Source organism: Panthera tigris, chromosome D3 (genome assembly GCF_018350195.1).
Source record: "Panthera tigris isolate Pti1 chromosome D3, P.tigris_Pti1_mat1.1, whole genome shotgun sequence".
NCBI classification, from domain to species: domain Eukaryota; kingdom Metazoa; phylum Chordata; class Mammalia; order Carnivora; family Felidae; genus Panthera; species Panthera tigris.
The window spans coordinates 65,661,230-65,685,790 of record NC_056671.1 but is presented as its reverse complement, the minus strand read 5'-3'; the positions used below and the strand labels follow the sequence as shown (position 1 = coordinate 65,685,790).

Genomic DNA, 24,561 nt, shown 5'->3' with positions numbered 1-24,561 from the left:
GGGTACAATGGAAGGGGCGAAAGTTTGTAGGAATAAGCGGGGGTGGGGATGTGGGTATCGAAAACACCTGTCACCATTTTCTTCGGAGCTGACTCGAGACACTAACATCCGTATGGCCCATTAACACGTCAGAAGTGATGACACTGACCTGCCAACATCCCCATGGTGGAGCCGATTGCAGCGTGTAGGCAAATGAGAGGTGAAGATATGAACAGAGCTATGAGGAAAATGCCTCCAGTCCAGGGGTTGTCACAGCCATACACCTGGCCGACTCCAACAGGGATGGCTCTCAAGAGCTGCAGGTGCAAAGGGTCACATGCAGTTAAGGAGGCAGAAGAGACAACTTGAACCTTGGCTGGAAAAGATTCGTGCCAAGCCTTGTACACCAACAGTTCGCAACAGGTTTCTGAGACATTTTTATCCAAATAGGTTAACTCTAAAAGGAACACAAGCCTTATTGTTTTAATCTTAGGTTCTTAGAACAATAGGAGTTTAGGGTGTTAAGTTTCCTTTCTTTAGAAACATGAGTGTAAGGCACTCAACCCCCAGTGAAGAGACACTAAAAACTTTTCAATTGAGGGTATTATTCATCAGTAAAGCAGGAGATGTCTGATCAAAGTTGGGGTTTAAAAGCTCTCCTGTAACTTTAAAAAAAACCCTAAAATTATGACCAAAAGGCTGAATATTATGTGAAAGAGTAGTCCTTTGTGTTTCCAAGACTAAGGTGTCTGGGCTGTGGTCACGTTAGCTCAGTCTGGGTGAACACCTGGACTCGTATCCAGAGAAGAATCCCTGAGAAGGCAGTATCATGGTATGAGCGTTTTTGATTGAGAAGCCAAGTAAACGGTGACTGATAGACGAGTCCCTGCTTGCATCAGGCCTCCGTGTATCTCAGGGGGTGCGGGCCCTGTCTGCAAATGTGAAGGGTTTGATGAGGCCAGGGTCCACTGCCTTGTGGGCACTTGCACATGTGTTATGCAGTTCCAGAAAAGGATCCTGGGCATGCAGCCTTCCCCAGCAACTGGGATTGGGGTCCTATGGTTTGGAAGGTTGGCCAAAGGCCCTTGAGCTAAGAAAGTGCATAAGGGAGGGGGCTCTGGGCCACGCAGGGGACACTGGGGTACGTCTTACCCCTCAGACAGTGAGCTGAGGAGAAACAGAGTCCTGGGGCGAGGGTGTGTGTATATTAGGAGGGGGCAGCTCTTCTCTCAGCCCATGCCCTCTGGGGGTGTGCGGAGACAGGAGGACACTGAAGGGGCTGTGGGTTGGCCTAGTGGGCTAACCCTCCAGACTCCGTCTTCTGTTACCCCAGGAACAGAGAACAGGGTGGGGGCTCTGGCATTACCACGTGGGTCAGGGCGGGCAGGTGGGAGAGCTTCATACAGAGGCAGTGGTGCTGGGCAGTTTAGTCCTGAGCTGGTGACACCCTCCAGGGGGCCCTGCAGTGGCCAAGGAGCTGAGGAACTCATGGGGTTTCAACATTGTTGGGAGTTTTAGACTCTCTGACATTTACTTGTTTCCCCAACACTCAAGGCTCTCATGAATGGTTAAAAAGATGAAACATATTAGTCCTTATTATAATCCATTTAATTGGCTAGAAAGTTACTTCTATAAAAAGTTAAAAAAATTTTTAATGTTTATTTTTTAGAGAGTCAGAGACAGAGCTTGAGTGGGGGAGGGGCAGAGAGAGAGGGAGACACGGAATCCAAAGCAGGCTCCAGGCTCTGAGCTGTCAGAACATTGCCTGACACGAGGCTCGAACTCACAAACTGTGAGATCATGAGGTGAGCTGAAGTCAGATGCTTAACTGACTGAGCCACCCAGGCGCCCCTAGAAAGTTACTTCTTAAAATGGCAACCACCAAAAATTGAATTTTTCTTTCTTGGAACTTGGGGGTTCTAAAATATTTGTACAGGATTCCCTAGCTGTTTTTCAATTCTACAAAATGCCTAGATATCTTTCCATTGAACATGTGGCACAGAGAATGCAAAATGTCTTAAACTTACCTTTCCTAACATCAGCTCCTCAGAGCCAATGGTTTAGAGCGATTATGCCTTCAAGAGATGTTGCTGGGGTAAATGCCATGGAAAGGAAGCCTACGGAGTGAATTGCCAACCTTTTCTCACCTCTGGCTCATGAGGGTCCTCTCACACACACACACGAATCAACAAGGATGAAGCTAACACTAACACAAATATTTCTTTTACTAAATAATGTGCATTAGTGTAAATGCATGGTCCTTTTTACCATGCTGTGCTGTTGTGTACTATGAAACGCTAAATGAAACTAGGCATCGTTATTTCTGAAAGGTCCTCAACAAGCCCAAGTGGCTTTGTGGTTAGATGATGAATTGCCAATAACAAAGTTGTAGAGTGGGCCCAGACCATGGGGTAGTTTAGTGTAATGCAATGCAGGAGAACCTCAGACAAAATGTCTTCTTAATTATCTTGGAAGACTTCCAGAGGCCAGCATTATATACAAAATACTTGTAAAAAACATTAAAAGTTCTGATATATAGATGTTTCTTAATGGAGGAACACCTGCACTTTATGGTGTGACCTTGGAAAGCCAATGGAATCAACTCTGGAGGTTGGAACAGAGACTTTAGCCCACAGGTGGCTGTGTGACATGTATGCCTTTAATGGTTCAGTGAGATTGATGGAAGGAAATAGACAATGTAAGTTGAATGAAAACTGGAAGAAAGCATCAAAAAGACTTTTTCCAAAAGGAAAAAGGAAAGAAACCAGTTCTAACAGTCAGGAGGCCAGAGTGCTAATCTTTAAAAAAATTTTTTTTAATGTTTATTTATTTTTGAGAGAGAGAGAGAGAGAGAGAGAGAGAGAGAACAAGTAGGGGAGGAGCAGAGAGAGAGGGAGACAGAATCGAAGCAGGCTCCAGGCTCTGAGCTGTCAGCATAGAGCCTGACGCAGGACTCGAACTCACAAACCGTGAGATCATGACCTGAGCCGAAGGCAGACGCACAACCAACTGAACCACCCAGGCTCCCCTAGAGTGCTAATCTTGACTTTGCTCTTCACTAGTTAGCTGTGTGACCTCAGGCCTCAGTGTTTTCCTCTGTGCTATGACAGTGTGGCACCAGAAATAGTCTTGTTAGCTTCTAGAAAAAGAAAGGAAAAGGATGGTGGCTAATGAGATACTGCACGTCCACTGCTTTGTATGGTATGATTGTTAATAGTCATCACTTGTGGATGCTTCTGATGTGCAGAGTCAGTAAATGCCACTTTAACATTGCATTTGGACAGACGCTGCCTTCTTGCTTCCGTGTTACCTACCAAGGGCACTTGGACCTCTGACCAGGTGATGTTGGGCACGGAGGATGGAGGCTGCAGCAGCATCGTGGGGAAGAAGAGGTTGTAGTGGCCGGTGGCTGCCAGGTACAGGGTCACAGCGATGTTGAAGGGCAGCGTGAAGACGGGGAGGTCCCACTTGCTGAAGATGGTGCCCAGGGCACTGGAGAGGATGGGGCTGCAACAGAAACATAAAAGACTGTTCAAGAAGCTTCGGCCCTGACACTAGACTGAGCAGGAGTAGAGGGGCCCCTGGACTTTCCTGAGGAAAAGCAGCCCGCTGGGTATGTTCTCTGAGGCTGACTGGTCCTGAGCAGGTCTCCCTCTGGCCCCCTCCATGGGCCTGGCACGGTGATGGGGCAGATGCCCAGGCTCCATTTCAGAAAGTGGGAAGACCTAAGGCAAGGGGTCACAGAACTTCCTTGATAAGTCATATAGCTCCACGCTCAGGCATGAGGAGAGAGGACAAGCTGGGGGAGTGACCAGGGAGGGGGATCTCATTCATTCGTCCATTCATCCATTCATTCAACAAATGTTTGTTGAGCAGCTAAGAGTACCAAGCCTCCATCCAGAGTGTCCTATAATTTCTGGAGGAGAAGGGGAGCTGAGCCCTGATCCTCTGAGGGCTCTGTCTGGTGGCTGGTCCTTTAGCCCACCCTAGGAGGTTGTCTCAGTCTGGTCAGGGGATTCTAAGGACAGGAAAAAGCTAGGTGTGGTGGGGGGGGGGGAGGCAGGAGGAATGAGAAGGTTTCCAGAAACTGACAGGAAGCTGTAGGGTGGCTTTTCACCTTTCTCTGTCCTCTGGTTGAGTAGGACCAGAAACCCTGTTAAGTCTTAAAAAAAAAAGAGTAAAGAAGGGCTCCTGGGTGGCTAAGTCAGTTAAGCGTCTGACTCTCAGTTTTGGCTCAGGTCATGATCTCACAGTTTGTGAGTTTGAGCCCCACATCAGGCTCTGTGCTGACATCACGGGACCTGCTTGGGATTCTCTTTCTCTCCCTCTCTCTCTGCTCCTCCCCAGCTCATTCTCTCTCTCTTAAAAATAAATTAAAAGAAAAAAAGAGTCAAGAACGGTAGGTAATGAGAGTGCCCGCAGATCACCTGGCACAGTGCTGTCGCTGCATGACATTAGCAGTTATTTGCAGTGGATGTTTCTGTGAGAGCTAAGTCAACGCCACCTTAAGATTGAGTTTAGACAGACACCTGGGGAGCTGGGATGAAGAGGTTGGCAGCCCTTGACTGCACCCACAGCCTTAGGAGGACACTTACCAAGACATGGACATAATGACGACAGGGAACAGAAGCCACCAGTAGTAGCTGCCCTTGTCTGAGAACACAGCCATCAGCAGCCCCACCAGCACCCCGTTGTAGCCGTGAAGTCCTGCTGCGATGGCGGACCTGGGGGGATGGAGGAGGGCTGGTGAAGGGGGGACTCCCCAGGGCTGAGGAGGGCCACCGCCTTCTTGCTTTTCCTTCTGACTCACATTTTCCTCACCTGGGGCCTGACTGCATACACACCTTCAAGCAGATGGCTCCTCTGGGGATGGGAAGGGAAGACATCAACCCTTTGCATTTCCCTGGACAGTGTGTAGATGTTACCAAATAATCAGGGGACGGTTGTGTTTAGTTATTAGTGTCCTTATTCTGAGGAGTTTCTGAGCTTGGAGGCCAGCAGTAAGGAGATGGGAAATGGTCCCCACGGGAAGCGACCTCTGGCTTCATGCTTGGACCCTGGGTCTCCTGGAACTTACCTGTCCTGGCTCAGGATGAGGGCTGTCAAAGTGGACACAACAGTTCCCAAGCAGCCGGAGATGGCCCACCAGGGGTTCTGGACGAAGAGGCCAAGGACGATGAGGATGCCACTGAGGGGGTTGTTCACAAACATCACCTGTGACGTGCCCCGGAGGACCCAGTCAAGGAACTGGAACACTGGGGATTTGTCTAAAATGAACCAGGGCAGGGAGTCGGTCAATGCTCAGGTGTGCTGGCCCTGGGGGAGACTTCAGTGGGCGGATGGAGGGTCGGGGAAGCTCCATGTCCAATGTGGGTTCCCAGGGCACCAGCCTCTGCTGTCACCTGCCCCAGAAGAGGGTGAACCAAGAACCCAAGAGGGTGTTTGACTGCCCAGAAAACTCTTCAGACCCATCACCAGCTGGTTGTGGTCTTTAGGTTGTTTTTCAAGCAGTGGGGATAAGGTACCCTGAGCTATCTATGTCTCTGTGATAGGAGCATGAATTTTCAAGAAGACATATCCAAAAAGATAATTCTTTTGCTGCCCAGAGGGTGTCAAACCCATGGTCTGAGCCCTGGGAAGATTCCTAGAAAGAACTTATCTGAATAGTAGATATAATTCTTCCAAGAGTCATCTGTAGGGTGGGCACTTTTTTAGAACGCTGACTCTAGAATCCCATGCCTAAATGCCCATCCCCTGATGGGATATTTGTTGAGCACAACTACTAACATTCAGAAATGAGAGCTCACACACTGACATGTATTGTATTTCTACCCCAAGAGACTGCATTTGTGTCCTACCAGCAAAATCCCTGTCCCTTCTAAAAGACCGAAATGGCACTCAGTCTAGTCTATCAAGAAGGCACTGTGCCTTCTGGGGACGGCTGGAAGTGACACTTTAGGGGTAGGGTCAAGGGCTTTGCTCTCAGGACCTTTACCTTTAAGACCCTCACCACACTCCTTCATCTCCCCTGTGATGTAGCTGAGGGCTCTGCTGACCCTCTTCCCACTGGCGGCCATGTGACTCTGAATCCAGGAAGTCTTGGAAACGTTCGCTTCCACCTTTATCTCAGTGTTCTCCTCCATGGTGTCTAGATCCTGCCCGGGGACAAGAGACAGAAAGACGCCCCCACATCCTGTGTTTCTCACCCTGAGAAGCGACACCTGTGCTGGCTCTGGGGCCAAGCTAATATTTTCATTTGCTATTTAGAGAAATTGCTGTTTAATCATCTCCATGTTTCTGTAGACTAGAGCACCTTTTGTCTTGTTTGACATGTTACCTCACTTAATATGGCCAACAACCTTGCAGTACAACAGGATACTGTATTTATCCTCATTCTATGGGTGAGGGCTAGGGCCTGGATGGAAGGTTCTCATTGGCAAAGGTCAAGGTCAAACAGCAGAATCGATATTTAATCACAGACCTTTAGACTCTTTATTAAACCATTACTTCTACTATACCACACTCTTTCCAGGTGAACTTATTCCTTATTCCACACCCCCCAACATGTCTAGTCTTTAAAATTTAACTGTCCATAAAATTAAACATATAAAGAATCTGTTTTTGAAAATTGGTACCAGCTTGTTTCCCAAATGCTTGAATGCCAGATTTAGAGAAGACAGATAACTAATTCAAATAAAAGGGATATGAAATTTTATAAAGTAGACTATGAAAAATAGACATTTTTATCCCAGGTAATTATGTTTCTGGAAATATGAATTCAAGAAACATCTTTTCTGGCCCTCTCTCCCTAATCTGCTGCAGGTTCTGTGTCTGTAGGACCCTGCCCAATTCAGGCCACTCTTTACTCACCAGCAATTCAACCGTGGGCTTCCGGTACTGATAGGGAAAAGGGTCTTTGGTTTGCCTCTCCTGGTGTTCGCCTTTTCCAAACACTGGAGTTGAAAGAAAGCACATCATCAATTAGGACACCTCTACCCTGGCGTATTAGCAGCAAATTCTTACAGTTTTCCTATTCCACTTGAGGAAGCCCAGAACTGTTGTATCTTGCAGCTGGAAGACCCCTTTTCATTTTACTGGTCAAGAACCCATTTGGGTTCTCACTTTGGGTAAAAAATGTACATCCCCATGTAAGCAGGACACTTTATACAGGAATTTAGGGAGTTCTGAGACTTGAGTGTTTCGGCCTTGGTGCTTTGGTTCCCTCTTGTGGTCAAGTGTGAGGATGGCAGGCTGGGCTCTGAACACCCTGTATTTTCAGACTGAAGGGACCATTCCCACTGAATTCATGAGCTTTCAGGGAACCTAAGCACTAGAAAGATCCATCAATGGCACCATGTGCCCACTTTTGAAAGGGCAGGGGCTGCAAATAACAGTGTTTTGGGGAAGTTGCACTATGCAGAAGAAACAAACTAATTTTGGAATCTTTGAAAGAAAGGGTGGGAGCAAAGAAAACTCCTCTAGACGTTGAGGCCAGGTGCATGGCACCCTGATGGACCTGCTGCTTGTGTGTGAAGCCCCCCTCTGTCTTCCGTTGAGCAATTCCCATGAAACCCATATCTCAGTTTCCTTTGCACGCTCTGCTAGTGCTCCCCACCCCCTCGGCCCCCAACCACAGTGATAGAGGATGTTTGGAGGGGGATTGTTAGAAGAAAGCCACACAGTCTTCCTTGACATGCTAGTGGCACCTGTCAAATACAAACCCCCAGGATAGAGGGTCCTCGAGCTAACTCAATGCCCTCTCCATCTTGTGTGATGTTTTCCCACACCACCCCAGGCCTGTGTCTCTGGGATGGCCACTTTTGGTGAGAAACAACGAGGCCTAGATGCGCAAGTGCAAATGCAAGAATATCACTAATGCATCTTCTGGGAAGCACGCGGTTTGTAAAAAGGACACTAACAGGTCCTCCCCCACTTTGTCCCTTGCCAGCTGTGTGACTCTGGGCAGGTTGGTTCCCCTCCCTGAGATTTAAGGGGCAAAATTAGATTAGCCTTCTGCCCTGGCTCTTCACGTGGCTGCCTTTGAATCTGATTGGGGAGGATTCCTTGTACCCCCGCTTCCCCTGACTCCTCCCTGGCTTCCCCACCTGCTCATTTTTGGCTGCCCTCTGGACCTTCCCCTCTTGGCCTTTGGGAGCCCCCTTCCCTCTGTGGCTCTCCATCTGTTTCCTTGGCCTTGATATCTTGACTGCTGCTGTAGATAAAAAATTTCACTTCTAATCTTGTAGGTCATCAGTAGTTTGTGGCTTGGCAGAAATTAGAATCTCATGGGGAGCTTTGAGAGATCCTTATGCCCACCCTGGCTAATCCCCAGACATATTAGATTGGTGTCTCCAGGGATGGGATGCAGGTGATTCCAATACGTAGTCAAGGCCTATAGAGTCGGCTGCCTGTCCCAGTTCCAGCATCCCCCTGTTCCTGGGAGGGTATAGACACTGGGGTCATGGCTGTGGTCAGAGGTTGGGTGTGATAAGAATGAGCCTGGTCCTCATGTCTCTCCCTACTACCCTATGAAGTAGGTACTGCCATTGTCCCCATTCTAGAGATGAGTAAATTGAGGACCCGAAAGCAAGGAGGAGGCAGTACACACCTTTGCTCCTTCTCCGAATGGATGACCACTCGATGTGGAACACGCTCCTGGGCTTGGGGGGCACGGCTTCTGAGCCCTCATCGGCCCTTGGGCTTGTTGTGGCTGGCTGCTCCCCACCAACACCTGGCCAGGGGCAAAATAAGACAGGTCGGTGTCTGCCCTGGCCTGTACCCTGTAAGAGCCAGGCAGGCAGCGCAGGGAAAATCACGTGCAGAAGCTGGAAAGGCAGGCGCGGTGTGCTCTGAAGCTTCATTAGTAATCACACTGGTGCATTGGATGCAAGCAGCATCTTCCCCCCTTCCTCCCGCTAAAACATCCACTTCCTTTCCCTGCAGAAACCATATCACAGACGCATAGACATGTCAAGAGCCAGTCTGCCTTATTACTCCAGCAAGAAACTACCCTAAGACCTACTTAACCGGGCCTTGGCCAGCGTGGATGGTGGACCTGAGCTGGCTGCCGTTTCTGCCCTTCAGCCAGTGCCTTGTCCGCCATCTGTGGCAGGAGGTGTGTGTGGCAGCTCCTCAATCTTGGCGGCCCTTTGGAACCACCAGCGTGCCTTAAAAGATGCAGGAACCCTATCCCGGACCAATTTAAAAAATTAAAGTTTTTAAATGCCCATTTTGTTTAAAAGATAGCTCCAGTGAGTAGCTTGGGTTGAGAATCACTAATGTGGGTTCTTCTTACTCAAAATGTGGTCCTGGGATCAGCATCATCAAACTCATCTGGGAGCATGTTATAAATGCAGAATCTCAGGTTCCACCGGACTGTCAGAATCAGAGTCTGTACTTCAACAAGATTCCCCAGCTGTTTCTGTGTACATTAAAGTTTGACAAGCATGAGTCTATGGGGAGGTAAGGGTCTGGGGCTATGACCAGCTACAGTAAACCCTCTGCTGAACTTTATTATTTCAGATTTCCACACATGGGGGAGCACAGCACGCTCCTCACTTGGGACAGGGTTTCTCAAAGCTGGGTCTGAGAATCGACACCATCAAGTCACCCTGGCGGCTTTGCTGGGATGCTCGTTCCTGTGCCCACCCCACATTGATCAGCTGGAGTATTTGGTGGTCCCTAAGTATGCAGCTTTAACACATTCTTTAACATTTTTTTTAATGTTTACTTATTTTTGAGAGAAAGAGAGAGAGAGAATGCTAACAGGGGAGGGACAGAGATAGAGGGAGACACAGAATCTGAAATGGCTCTAGGCTCTGAGCTGTCAGCACAGAGCCCAACATGGGGCTCAAACCCATGAACCACAAGATCTGGACCCAGGCCAAAGTCGCGCTTAGCCAACTAAACCACCTAGGCACCCCTTAACACTTTCTGCTTGGAGCTCCAGTGGACTCTAGAGTTAGATGATTTAGTGGTTTGGAATAGCACCTGGGCATTGTTATCTGCACAAACTGGAAAACTGAGGCTCGACATGGTTTCTGAAGCTTACCTACAAACAGTGAGCCATGTGACTCTCAGCCCCCAACCCTTTCCTCTGCATTTTGTTGCTCAGAGTCTGGTTTGTGGGCCAGCTCCACGGACATCAAATGCAGACTCTTGGGTCCCATCTCAGACTGACCGACTTGGAATCTTTTTTAAACCAGATCCCCAGCTAACTTGCGTGCACACTGAAGTTGAAAAACTGGTCTAGATCACACTTCTCAGATAAAAATGGCTTTAGCAAAGCTTAGAATATAGCAAGACCAACAACCAGAGAGTATGTGGGACACATATGAGCAAGGAGAGGGGTTTTGTCTATCTTCTCAGATTCAAAGGTAAAACATGCAACCATGTCCATTTCCTCTAGGCTCAGGGTGGGGAAGAAACTATTTCAGCATCCTGTCTGTGGGTCAGCATCGGGCCATAACTCCCCATGCTGGAGAAGCCTCCCTTCCCCCCCAACCCCGATCCCATGCTTGAGATACACCTGGAACATAAGCCTGCCATAGGACACCTGTGCAGACAGGTTTTGCACCAAGGGACAAGGGGGTATCATACATCACCTGATAAAGTGGGGCATTCTCCCAGAGCACCTATCCCAAGTGTGCATCTGCCAGGCTAGAAGGGCCCTTCTGCTGGCCCATTGCTTCTCCTTCCTTATATGTGGAGTGTCAGCTGCCCCAGCCACACCTGGGCGGAGGAATATTTTACCTTAGCCTCCTAGACCGAGAATTGCATGGAGTTTCAAGATCACACTCTACCTCTTGTGTCCAGAAATATCAACTTACCAAAGTCACACCATTCATTAATCATAGCACAGCCAGGAGTTGCTCCCAGCTCTCCTGACACCTGATTTGAGGCTCTATAAATGGCTGCAGAAGGTCTGGCTCACCTTTCATGCCCTGGCCCTTCATTTTTAGCCTCCCAGATTCTGCTACCTGCTTAGGTCCCAGGAAAGTGGGGCAGGGCCCATATTACTATGTGTTCCTAGCATTGATGTCTCAGCCACAAAAAGCAAAAACAAGAAATATCTTTCCTTCCCTTGGCAACTTACTTTGGTCTTTATTTAGGGTGAGCTGGGGACGAGGCACCACATATGGCCTGACACAGGGTTGGCTCTGGGTCTCAGACGGGTATTACTGGGGTGCTGGGCTCCACCTCCAGGTGGAGGGCAGTGGCCCCTCTGGCTGTGCTGGATAACAGTTGAGAAAGAAAAGCGGGAACATTGCCACCAAGAAGACTGGAGATAAAGTAACACATTTCCCGCGGCTGTGAAAATACTTAAAGATAAGGGGATAGCAGTTTACTGCTGCTTTTGGGTCAGATTCCCAGGACTTTCATAATGGATAAAGGCGATTTCAAGAATATCATGAACACATCTATCAAATGTTCCAAAAATAAATGTTCCATTGATGTGGTGGGGGATACAAAGAAAACAACAGTAACACTGGCCAGGAACCAGACTCACTCATCTCTGCATGGCGTTTTTCATTGACAGTTTCTCCAATGCAGGCATGGCTCTCAGAAAGAAATGTGTAGATGCCATAGGCAGCCCTTGCAAACTCAATATATGGAACTATGGCAGATATTTTGGAGGGGTACCCTCCATTTCGATCTCATGTTGTTATGAAGATAAGACAAAAGGCTCTGGGAAATATTTTGCAGGGCTCACATATCAGATACCTTTTCAGTGAGGCCACGTCCCTCAGATGGCACATGACCCTCTGCCTCCTTCAGTCAGAAGGGCTCCTGGTCCCAGTGCACACCTGGCATTTTATACCTGCCTTCACTGACTCTTACCTTGTCAAGTGTCAATTATGTGTTCTTGTCTGTCACCTTCACAGGATGGTGAGGTCCTTGGAAGCCTGGGTTATACCTGATTGTCTCGGCTCCCCCAGCACTTACCATAAGCCTGGTATTCTGTAGGCACTCAGAAGCATTTGCTGAATAAATTGATGAGGGGTAATTATACTACACATTTTAGTCTCTGAATGGTATAACAAACAATCATTGGATATTTCAAGGTGTGAACTATTTTTAAGAATAATACATCTCATCATAATTGTTAAATGCTTGATAAATATTGAAATAAAGGTGAGAGTCTTTCATTGGTTGACAGAGGTAATAGCTGAGTTGTGTAGGGCTTTGCAGGTTACAGGGTAAGAGCTGATTATTTTCCGTGGTACTTGGATACAAGAAGGGAAGTTTATAAATGGTGATACAATGCTTGGCCATCTATGACCAACCAACCAGAAACCCAGGAATACTGTGAAAGTGGCTGGAAGAACCCGGTTAATTACAGAGAAAGAAACAGGTCACTGAAGACAGAGAGCATGCTTGATAGGATTTGTTTTCAATAACCGGCATGTTCCATAGGTTCCTTCTGGGTGGCCACAAAGGCCTAAGTGGTTCAGAGGTGGGGCTGGGTGTTCTATAGCCCAAGAGCAATTTTGTTCATAACTCACTTTTTCTGCCCCTAACATCATGGCACACATAGAAAATAGTGTGTGGCACGGTGCAGTAAATAGATAATGTTGTTTATGGCCAGAGGGCGTAGGCCCTCGGACTCCGGCCCCACCAGGCACACCTGGCCCCTCGGAGGGCCAGTGGTTGCTCTGCCAGCCCAGCTCTGTGTGCTCTGCTATACACGGTTGGAAAGCTCTGTCCCTCATAGCCCGTGGGTAAACCTTAGCGGCTCACTAACTCCTCGGCCTGCCTGCCTTGTGTAGGAGCCACGGCTCTCCTACTCTGACAAGCTTTATTAAGCATCCCAATGCATGTAGCTTCACACTGCCATTTCAGGGGCACTGTGTCCGCCCTCGAGGATTGCCACCATCCTGTGTTTTTATGGGCAAGAGTCCAGCAACGCTTTCCTCCCGTTGACTCACACAAGGAAAGAACAGTTATGAGCCACAGTATTTGTTCAGAAACACTTTCTGGAGAGCAGTGTCCCATAGTACTTATGCCTCTACTGACGTCGAACGTACAGAAAATGTCAACCATTCAAATACCAGGGCTAAAAAAGAATTTGTAGAGGAGGCTGTCAAATACAATTTTGAAGCCTATTGTAATTTCTTTGAGAGGAACCGAGCAAACCCAAACCATGTATGACATCGTTCAGAGGATGAAAACTGATCTAGTCCATCTTACTGAAAGTCAATCTTTAATCAAGCAGGCCCACACCGAAATTATTTCTACAAGTTGTCTTCCTCAGATTTTGAACAGGTGTTACTGTCTCCTGCAGGTGGATCGATGCCATCCACACATCACTTACAATGTCCAACATATGGAACATCTGGAACCTACCATCAAGATCCATTTGTTACTCCTCCCAAAACAAGAGTTACCTCCCAACCCCACCCCCCCACTCCAAACCCACCTGTGTATCATTGCATCTGTGACACCAAATAAAAGGCCAGGGAAAGTTCTGGGCCATTGTACACCAGCTTCTTCTCTGGTAGCGGTGTTTCCATACCCCTTGCCCCACATCCTCTTTCCTCTGCCTCCCTTCTCTCCATTATCTATGGCAGACATAGCTAATTAGTCATAGCAGTCTCTCTCAATATGTTCCCCAAACAGCCTCAGACTCCTTTTTAACACAATTCTCAGACAACCAATACTAATTATTTAGAGTTGGCACTTGAGAGTAAACTGATTTTCTCCCTCTAGCCTTAAAGGGAGGTGTCGATGCTGTACAAGTTTGAGACAAGGGGTATATCAAGGCTATGGTGTTGGCAGCTAGCAGAGAGGCCTGGCCACAGAGAGGCCTGGCCACAGGCATCTTCAAGCCTCACAGGATAGCCTTCCCTCAGCAAGGTCACAAAAGCTCACATCCTTTGGTGTCAGTTTTGGAGGAGATTGCATGCCTTACAAGGTTGTCCATTCTCTGATAAGATAACTTCAATATCCTGGAATCTTCCTTATGGGGTGGCTGTCTTCCAGAAACACTCTCTGTACTGCACATAATATGTCTACAGTAATCTAAGATGGCTGTGTAAGAGAGGAGCACCAGAGGTACAGGTTGTTAAGTTGGGATGTTATGATGTTTGTATATACTGAGATCGTCTAGTTCTATTGGCATGTCTGAGGAAGGGGTACTGAGGAGAGGGGCCAAGATGCCTGGACCAGGTACCTCCACCCTGGAAACAGCAGGTAATGATTCCTGGGAAGGAAGTTTTCAAATTTACTGCATTAGCTCCCCACAGTTCAAGTCCACATGGTGCTGCCCCAGGAACCACACTGATGTCAGAGCATTGGGTCACAAAATTGTGGAAAGGATAACAAATAGTGTGAAGGCTCACCCAGTGGGCAGCTAGTTCAGTAAGGGGATTGAAGGTGGTGGTTCCATCACCACATGAGGTGTGAGTTGGGACCCCTGGACTTTTTTCCAGGCTCTTTTATCATCTGGACAGGTCCTCGGACAAACCATGGTTTCCTTATCTATAAAGTAAGGCTTGAACTATACCTATTTAATAGCTCTTTCAGCTAGAAGCTTCCAGAATCTAAACTCTCTTTAGAATACTTAGTAACATTCCCCATCTCAGGACTAGCTTCCCCAGACACCACAGCTCAACAGAAGAAAGGGATAAAAAGATCAGCCTTTCTTTTTTTGTCTCTTCCTTTGAAAAGTCAGATGGTCTTGTTGGCTGGGGTGGGGGTGGGGGGACCTACGGTTCAGTTCTCTCCCACAAGACCTCTTACCTGGGCTCCTTTTGATGTTATGCACAGGGTTGGAGGAATCTAGACCATTGGGATGTGGCAAGAAGCTTCTTTCAGACTGAGTGGAGTTTCTGGTCCTCAACTCCGGATGCTGGACTTTCCTCTAAACCCAAAGCCCTTCGCTTCCTGGATCCCTTCTGCCCATCCTCTTGCTGGTCCTCTGTAAGTTCACTTTACATTCCTTGATCCTATGCCTGGCACACGTCTTCCAGTTGAGAAAGGGTATCATGGAGGAGGAGGGAGAGGAAAGACAAATCTTCTTTTTGCAGCTTGCTCTCACACTGGCCTTCCTGACAAAAGATTACCTTCTACACACCCTGAGGAGGACTGGCTCTGGCTACCATGGTTTTCCCACCTGCTTTGATCAGGCAGGTTTCCTTTAAAGGGGCAGAGCGAAGGATTGTGTAGTAGGAGCTTCCCTGCCCTTCCTAAATTACTCCTTTCATTAGAAACTCGCTCTAGCACTTGCCTTTAAAGTAATCATCTAAGTGTTGTCTCCTCAGGGGGCCAATTTGCCTTCGAACCTCAATAAACTCCCTTAATTCCCCATATAGGCAGGGCACAGGCTGGGGAACAGTATTGCCATCAGCATCTTGATGGAAATTTCTGCATAGTCCAATAATAGATGCTGTCTTTCTGGTTCTGTGGAAAATTTCAGACCTGTCCTCCTTCTGACTTTTCCTGATGGGGGTCCCAGGGACTCACCATGAGACCCTCTCAGAGCAAGAAGGGCATGACCTAACTCCTGCCTCCAGAAAGGACTTGAGGTCTATATATTAGGAAAGATGGCCCTCCCACATCCCATAGGGCTGTGGGGTCTGGTGGGCTGGAGTTTGAGGAGGGGGGCCCAATCTAAACATGTTTTGTTTGGCTTTGTGGTATGATGGGTCAAGCATCATTCCCCCCACCCCCGCCCCAGCCAGCCCCAGGTTTGTGTACCTCCCCCCTGCTGCACCCCTTCCATGCACACACACACATACTCTGTCAGTGATGGGGTGTGAGGTGGCCTACCCAGGTTTAGAAATAAAACCTCACACTGAGGAAATTAGCTACACCTGAGTAGACAATCTCCCCACTGACGTCAAAGGCCCCCTTCCCACCATGCCAGGTGTTTTAGAACTGCCAAAGAAGGGTCCTGATCACGGAGATCCTTCTGAAGAAGGAAAGCAAACAAAGGGGGGAGGAGCTGGAGGGCCCAACATTCCAGGGACAGGTGTGGAGCTGACTAGAGATCAGTCCCCTGCAGGGTCCCTACTTTGGTGTTGCTAGCTCAGGGCCCATGGATGTCTGCCAATGACACTTTTCCTTGTTCCCCAGCTGGCAGTCCTTGGTTCAGCCCTGCATGCCCTATCTGTTATCCTCTTGCTCTGGTCTTTCCTGAGGGCTCCTGAACTTCTTGTGGTGTAGTCCCTCCAGACCCCTAAGCATCCATCCGCCCTAGAAGTGACAGGAAATATGCCATCTGAGCACAACATGTAACTGGTGTGAAAAGACAGGAAATAATTCTGAGGAGCCATTCACAAGCTCACATGCAGCCCGTGGGCAACTTAGACATGTAGAGTATCTGTCATACACACTAAGGGTGGGGCAATCAAGTGCTGTCCTGTAAGACAGAAGATCAAGATGGAATCTTGTCCCAGATAGATCTTACTGAAGGCTGCAGCTCAGATACCACGGCTCCCCAAGACATCTATCTCTACAGATTATTTCTTTAAAGCCTCAATCAGAATTCACATCAGAACTAAGTTTTCTTCACAGATCTCATGGGTCCATTCAACTCCACACTTCCAATCTTGTAGAGGGAGGAGGGATGCACTGACCACTAGGGGCTAAACTTGGGGAGGTCAGATTTTTCCAGCATAGGCCAGAGTTTAGGTGGAATAAATGCATGCTGAGTTAGATGGTCTCCAAAGAGCGACTTCCTTCACTTAATTCTGTTCCGGCAGCCCATTCAGCTGTAGGAGGGGGCTGGGGGCTCCTACTTATCCATTTACAGAGAGTAAGAAAGAAAGACTTTTCTTTCTTTTTTTTTTTTTTTTTTTTTTAGCAATTCCTCATCTCTCTCCTTGGAGTCTTGCAATTCTGGTTTCACTAGGGACAGAAGTGTTCCCTATGGATTCTTCTATCTTCTTTGAATGGCAAGAGGCGGGAAAAGCCGGGCAAGTAAAACAGTTTCACATAAAAAGTGAATGCCTTTCAAGTTGCCAAATGAAACTGTGGTTTATTGAGTAGAAAGCATACCCACACTGAAACTGCCAACTCCTAACTAGTTTGGATTATAGCTATCCCCAGACTCTCACAACCTTTATGACCCAAGGAAACAAAGCTCAGACTCATATAGGAAGCATAAACAAACTGGGGCACATGGGTTTGATGTAACTACAAATGCAGGCCATGAATATTTGAGTTTCCAAATGGGCAGATCTTAGAAGACTGACCCAAAGAAGAACTCCCCGAGAGGGGAGAGTGATAGGAGACAGTAATTCAAGGACAAGGCATAGTTGTGTGATGTTGGCCCCTCAACTTGCATCTGCACAAACAACCATGTTGAGCATTTTGGTAAACTAACCAAGTGGCTAAAGGTCAAGCTATAGGAAAATCTGTAAAGGCAACAATGGTATGCTTTTGGTACATTTGATCTCCATATTCTTAACTTTTTGTCATCTCAGTGATGCTTCTTTCTCATTCCTCTATAGGAATCCAGGGCCAGAGTATCACAGAAACTATTGTTGGAAGAGAGAGGCTACATTGTCATCTGGTCTACCCCCACCCAAAGCAAGCATTCCCAACAGGCGTCTAGTACTGCCATTGTTCTTGTATTGCCAAAGCAGGGAACTCAGGGTCTCACAGGACTATTTCTCAGACAACTTGCATTGAGAAAAAGCACCCTTATCCATTGATTCAAAGTCTGCCTGCTTGTCATTACCACTTAGTTGTCCTTGTTCTACCCTCTAAAGTAATGCTGAGTAAGCTGACTTCTTCCATGTGCATTACCTCATACTGCAGATAGCCATGGTCCTAACCATTTCTTTTCTTCTCCAAGCCAAATATAACAGTGTCATTATCATTTCTGATGAAATAAGGGGGCTTCAGACCTCATTCACCCAGCTTGGCCTCACCTAGCATGTCCTCCATTGCCAAAGACTCTCTCAAAGTATGCTACCCACTTTTTTCCTACTTTCCCCTCCTTTTTCTCCTTTTTCATCCAACCTATTCTCAGAAGAGACTCCTTCAACTTAAGATGCAAATGATTGATCATGCTTATTATGTTACCTTCCCGGGATTGTTTATATTTTAACAGGTTCAAAGTCCTGACCTGAGGGGATGGCTAGGAATGTTTGGGCATCAGCTAATGGCAAGATAGAGGACAAGAGACAAGGCACAGAAATCTTCTTGGGACCCTTACCTTCTTTCTTGATACTTTTCCTGGACAGAAGACCAATCTAACCAGATAATTCACTCAAAATAATGAAACTGGTGCTGTGAACTTACATGACTTAGGCAATCTGTGGTGTTATCCTCATCATCACCTCAGGTGAGACTATTCACCTGGCCAAGCAAATTCCCATAAAATGAATTCCTTGAAGGCAGGAGCTGGGTTGATTCTTTCCTGGTTTGTTGTCAAGTAGAGACCTGAGTAACATATTAATAGTTCCTCATACATGTCTTCTGGATGAATGAGTGAATGAGGTCAGACCATAAGGCAGAATTTCTAGGGCCTTGGCTCATGAAAATTGGCAAGTGGCCTTGGGCACAACAACAACAAAACAATATAAACATACATGGATATTGGAGTTTGGTCCCCATCCCTAAGATTTTCTGAAATGAAACATACAATTTTTTCAGCTAAAAAATTCAACTTATCTCTTGAATTGAAGGAAAGAAAGGCTACTGTTGGGATTTGAATCAGTGACCTGCAAGATCAAATGGAAGAAATATCTCAAAGCAAAGCAAAAATACAAATGGTAAAAACTGCGAAGGAGGTAAAGCAACTTGGAACAGAGGTCAAGGAGACTGAACACGTGGATAATAGGCATTCTGGATATAGAAGAAGGAAAGGATGGAGAAAGAGCAACAATCAGACAAATGTTGGAAGAAAAGCTGCTGAGCTGAAGAAAGATTTAAGTGTTGCAGATTTAAAGGCAGGACTGATGAGACAAGACGCACACTTATGCTTTACTTAATAAAATTCCTGAAATCCACTGATACGGAGAAGATCTTACAATCTTCTAGAAAGAAAGAACAGGTTATTTACAAAGGAAAAAAATAATGAAATTGACATCAGAGTTTTTATTTGTAACACTTGAAAGCCAGAAAATAAAGAGCAATGGTTACAGGCAGCTGAAGGAAAGGCTGGGGCCCAGGGACCCCCAGCCAAAATGCCATTCACATGCAGGGCAAAGAAACTTTGTGGATGTGCAGAGTCTGAGAACACGTCACCCATATTCTCTCATATTATTTGAACAAAACACTCAATATTTAAGCAAGGGTTCTAAACAAGTAACAAATGAATCACAACAAAACGGGAAGGTGCAGAATAGAGGAAACAGTGATAGAAAGTAACATGTCCACTATACGTAGTGAACTCCAAATGGACAATGATAGAATTACTGGGAATGTGGGGCATAGAGGCCAAGGAAGGATTCTTGCAAAAATAAGAGGTAAGAGAAAAAAACTGAAAATGATAAATAATCTCAGCATAGATCCAGGGGTGGGTGATACTGGAGAAGTAAAAGTATTGTAAGAATGGGGGCTTAGGGGAGGAGAATAGTGAAAGTGGCATATGGGCTTTAGTTCCTCAGAGTGGGGAAGGAGCATTGGAGAAGTGGGAAATCTTGTCAGGGTAAACTATTTGGCATCTCGTTTTTATATAATAATAGAGAAATATACTTTTGATCATGAGTGTTGGGAAAGAAGCAGAATGACTAGTGAAATGGAAAAGAATGGTAGATCTTCCAAATGAACAAAGGAAAGAAAGAAAAAGATAATAACGTGATCAAACTTGCCAAATGAGGAAAATGAAAAAGCAAAAGCAGTAATCACAAATAAATGGTACAAAATAAAGTAAGGTGGAAGAAGTAAAACCAGCATATTGATGGTTACACTAAATAGGAAGAGATTAAATTATCCTATTAAATTATAGAAACACTAAGATTAGGTTAAATACAAAAACTTTGCTAAATGCTATTTTTAAGAAATACAGTTAAAAGAAAATGATGAAGGTTGAAACAAAGGGATAAGAAAACACTAGGAAGAAAATAGGTATGGCAACATTAATGTCAGGTTGGAATAAAGTTAAAAGCATGAATGAGGATAGAAATAGGTAGCATGTAATAGTAAAGATAACATTTATGAAAAATCAATGACAGTTATAGTCACTGGGCACCAAACAAGGTAGTTGCTAAATATTTGAGACAAATGTCATAAAAATGCAAAGAGAGTTTCATGAAACTATACAATTATAGTTGAATTTTAATAAACTCTTTTCAGAATTAAGATCCTATAGACAAAAAATAAACAAGCACATAGAAGAACTGAATGATGCAATTAATAAATAAATTTAATATGTATTTCCTTCAAATCAAAAATTTGCATTTTTTATCTCCAAAATCAATCAAGTACTTGGCTACAAACAGAGATTCATATAATTTTAAAATAGAGATTTTACAGGCCATCCTCTCTGCGCATAATCTAATAAAACTAGATATACAAAATTAAAATATATAAAAAGATCCCAAGTGCTAGAAATTAAGCAATACATTAAATAATTTTTGGACCAAAGAGAAATCAAAACTAAAATTACAAACTATTTAAAAACTGATTAAAGTAGAATACTTTATTCCAAAACCTATATCACACAGCTATAGTTGTACTCAGGGGGAAATTACTAGCCTTAAAATGCCTTTGTTGCTAAGGAGAAAGATGTAAAATGAAGAAACTTCACATCAATTTTAAAACATTAGGAGAAAATGAACATTTAAATAAATTATGGGAAAACAGGAGAAAGAAATCAATAAAATAGAAAACAAACCAAACTGTAGAAAGGGCAAATGAATCTCAAACTGCTTCTTTGAAAAAGACAATAAAACGGATGAACCCCTCACATACTTGATTAGGGAAAAGAGGGAGCAAAATTCCGTAAGACTGGAAAGAGAAAGGAGAGCCATAGATACAGGACGGATTGAAATTACTGTATGAGAACATTATGAGTAACACTATGGCAACATTGGTTTAAATCTAAAGAAGATGCATTATTTCTTAGCAAACAAACTGAAGTTTTGACCAAGAAGACGTAGAGAACTTGACAATGGAACTTGGCTATGTCAGTTATCATAGACAAGACTGAAAGATGAGCTGAGATTGATCATTTAAAAATACAGCAGAACGACACTGTTTCATGGCAGACGGTGGAGCTCTTCCATGAGGAGTAGAGGAGACTGGAAAGGGGGTGGGGATGATGAGGTCAGAGGGAGGAGATGCGAAGGTCTGAGGAGGGAATAGTGGAGACAGGGAGGGGGGGTGATTGGGACAGGTTAGGACAGCACCTCCTCTACTATCCCCTGATGCCCAACATACATTCCTTCTCTTTTTAATGCCTATTTATGTTCAGCCATATTTACGTCCAACTACCATTTGTGCACCCAAGAGCTGCTGCTTGGAGTTTAGGATGATAGCAGCAAAGCAGCTGGGATGTGTACCCCAAATCTCTTCTCCTTCTCTCCTGGTGGCTCGCTCCTGTGCAACCTCATGTTGGTGGTAGTGTCTCTGCTGTTAAGGCTCCTGCCCCTACTCATCCAGGGGGGCAGTGGGATAGGAAGGAGCTGGTGAAGTCAGGACAAGGTCACTGCAGGGAGTTCTCCAACCCCCCTATCACTATTTGGGCTACTTCAGAGGACATCTGGGCATCTGTTTATGGCCCACGCGCAGGACCTGCATAGGGCTGACTTTTCTTAGAGGGATGGGGAATTCTCATTTCTGCCCCACCCTTCTCCATGTTCATGAGAGACACAAAGCATCTGCCCACCAGGCTGGCTTAATAAGATTTGTTCTGCTCCAGGAGGAGCCTGTTTGACCACATTTGGGAAATACCATCGATTTTCTGCCTCTTAATCCCAAAAGATGTCTTTTGAAAACATTTCATCACTCCTGGACAACATCTCTTGGCAAGAATTCAGTGATTCACAATACTTCATCCAGACAGTTCTTTCTTATTTTAAATTAGTAGGTGTTTTCTTATTTCTACCTACATATCTGGCCATCTTTATTATAGTGTATTATAGAATTTCTGAGGCCCTATGGTTTTTGCTGAACATACTTTTTCCTTTTTCTGAACCACTTAGCTTTTATCCATGTTTCTTCATTGAATTTGACAGCTGGCAATGCAGTTAACATTTAATTTCTACAGGGGTGAAAGTGGGAACTTGGGAGGAAAAAAAACCCCAATACCTGTAACTGAAGTGGACCTTGTTAATGACAGAGACGTGGGGTGAGAAAGAAACGGACAAGAGACACTCTTGTCCAAGTACACACACACATACATACATACACCCCCAAATAGTTTTCCTGTCCTGGAAATCCAATACAAAGTACAGTTTAAACACAGCTCCCATCAGATCCAGTTCTTGGGGTGGAGAGTCTCCTGGGCTTAAAGGAAAGGAAAGTAGGTTTCCAGGTGCAATTGTCCATAATGAATGAACAGGTCAACTGGTTCTGTTATCTCTTGTTAGAATGTTTTGGGGGTGGCTCTCCCCTCCCTTTTGGGTAATTTAGCCCTGCCTGGAAGCCTGGCAGGGAACTGAAGCCCCCGTCCTTTGTACAGAGGGGTTCATGCATCTCAGAATGGCAGGACCCTCTGGCCCTTACCACTACTCCCCTCCAAGCTTGGGATTCTAGGAGCCTCCCTGCTCTTCCTGCTGGAAACTCCTGTACTAAAGGTCAGGTTTCTCCCCCTCTCTCATGGTGGTATGCCTGTTGGCAGAGGTGGAAACAGAGTGAGGGAATGGAGGAGGGGGAAGCTTAGGGGTGGCTCCCAGACATTTCCGTGGAAGGAGAGCCTGTTTAAAACTGTAGCCCCTAGTGCCTGGGGTCTATCAAAGAGCCTCAGATCTTCCAGATTCTGGTCATAGTAATCTCACTTTCCTAAAAAGCTTCCAGTATCACCCAGCATATAAATGGTTATGTGGCTGTCTGTTGTAAAGAATTTGGTGATGTCCTATGGGCCTGCTGCCCACAAGCTCCTAACCATTATTATGGTGAACATCTATGTCAGGCACTGGCTAAGTTCAGCTTTTGGGTCCAAACTAGTTTGTTTGTTTAATAGAGTCTTCTTGGAATACAACCATGTTCATTCATTTATATGTTGTCCAAGACTGTTTCATGCTATAATGACACAAGTGAGTCTTTCTATAGACAGAATAAAAAATATTTACTCTTTGACCCTTTCCAAAAAAAGTTTGCTGAGCCCTGATCTACATATAAAGACTGAATGTAAGCTAATGACTGTGATTGGGAAGTTAAAGTATGAAATTCATGGATAATTGTTGGTCGTACTCAGGCTAACCATTTGTTTTAAGTATCACAGACTTGATAAAGCTTTCAACACCCATAAGCAAATAGGAAAATGAAATAAATTTCCCCAGATTTTCACACATTGAACTCAGATACTTTTCTCAATTGAGATCTCTACTCAAAGTTGCTGGTTTGACTTATACTGAGAAATGCTTATCCTTCATAATTTTATCCTCCATAATAAAACTCATATATGGGATTCTAATCTTTATTAATTGCTTCCTGCTATTAGATATCATCTTGCCCTTTCCTCTGACCAATGAATGTTTGAAATATCCTATTTAGACACTCCCAATTCCCTAATTATCTCTTTTGACTTTAACAGTCTATCAGTGTGAAATTCCTCTTTTTTGTAAAGCTGGTTGTGCCCATCAACCACTAGCTAAGTGCACTAAGGCACCTTCAACTCTTTGTGCATATCCCCTGAATTTCCACACACTCTGTTTCTGTATGTGCCTAGGAACCACTCAGCAAGTTCAATTTTACAGCATCTATTATTTAAACATGCCAAGAAGATCATCTTGTAATCATCTTCCCAAAAGACTAAATAGAAACGTTTTTGCTTTAAGACAATGACATTTAAAGCACATGTCTTACTTCTAACTCCAGCAAGCTCATACCAACATTCTCTAATGTCACACATGGATAGTTATGGTGATCTGTGCAGAGAGAGAAAAATCAGCCATCAGGATAAGGGAGGTACAGGTGTGTTTGGTTACACAGGTGCAAGGAGAGGCACAGAAGGTGAGTGCTGCTGCTGATTGACCCAGAGTTGAGACCACAGGGAGCAGACACCAGGTCCAGGCAAAGAGCATTTCAGCCTAGAAATGGGCTAGTCACCGCTGGGGGACTTCTCTTCTTCAATGTTCTTCACTGTCAGGTAGTAGATGCGGTTGGCCTCTGGGTAGGTGACTTTGCTGAGTGGGAGCTTATAGATGGCAGGGTTGTTGGTTGTCAGGAGCAGGAAGATGAGGGTGGAGAGGCAGAAGGCCCAGGTGCCTGACGGCACACCAATCTGGAAGCAAAAGCATTGGGGTCTGAAAATGGTCCTAGGCTCCAGGGACCCTGGGGGAGAAGGCTGTGGTAGCAGCGGAGGATGGGGATCCTTCCCTATTGATGACATCGGTTTTTAGGTTCATAAGATAAGGTTAGTTTGGTCTAGGAATCTGAGATATTGGTACCTTTGGGCACAATCAGAATCTTTTAATGATGGAGTTGAAAATCAGCCTAGGTACGACTTCCCACATCCAGCCA

The 24,561-nt window shown here is 45.5% G+C and overlaps 1 protein-coding gene across 11 annotated transcripts in view; it reads right to left on the bottom strand.

Annotated features, from left to right (window-relative positions):
* Nucleotides 1–24,561, bottom strand: part of SLC14A2 (solute carrier family 14 member 2) — a 424,168-nt gene that overhangs the window by 5,818 nt on the left and 393,789 nt on the right. For 10 of the 11 annotated variants that reach the window (XM_042962166.1, XM_042962170.1, XM_042962165.1 and 7 more), the window contains one exon: nucleotides 20,512–24,322. In XM_042962166.1, coding sequence (XP_042818100.1) covers nucleotides 24,140–24,322 — 183 coding nt within the window. In that variant the 3' untranslated portion in view covers nucleotides 20,512–24,139. Of the gene's footprint in view, nucleotides 1–148; nucleotides 297–3,293; nucleotides 3,487–4,574; nucleotides 4,704–5,056; nucleotides 5,247–5,974; nucleotides 6,135–6,849; nucleotides 6,933–8,587; nucleotides 8,711–20,511; nucleotides 24,323–24,561 lie in introns of those variants that run through there. The other variant, XM_042962175.1, reaches the window with a different exon arrangement.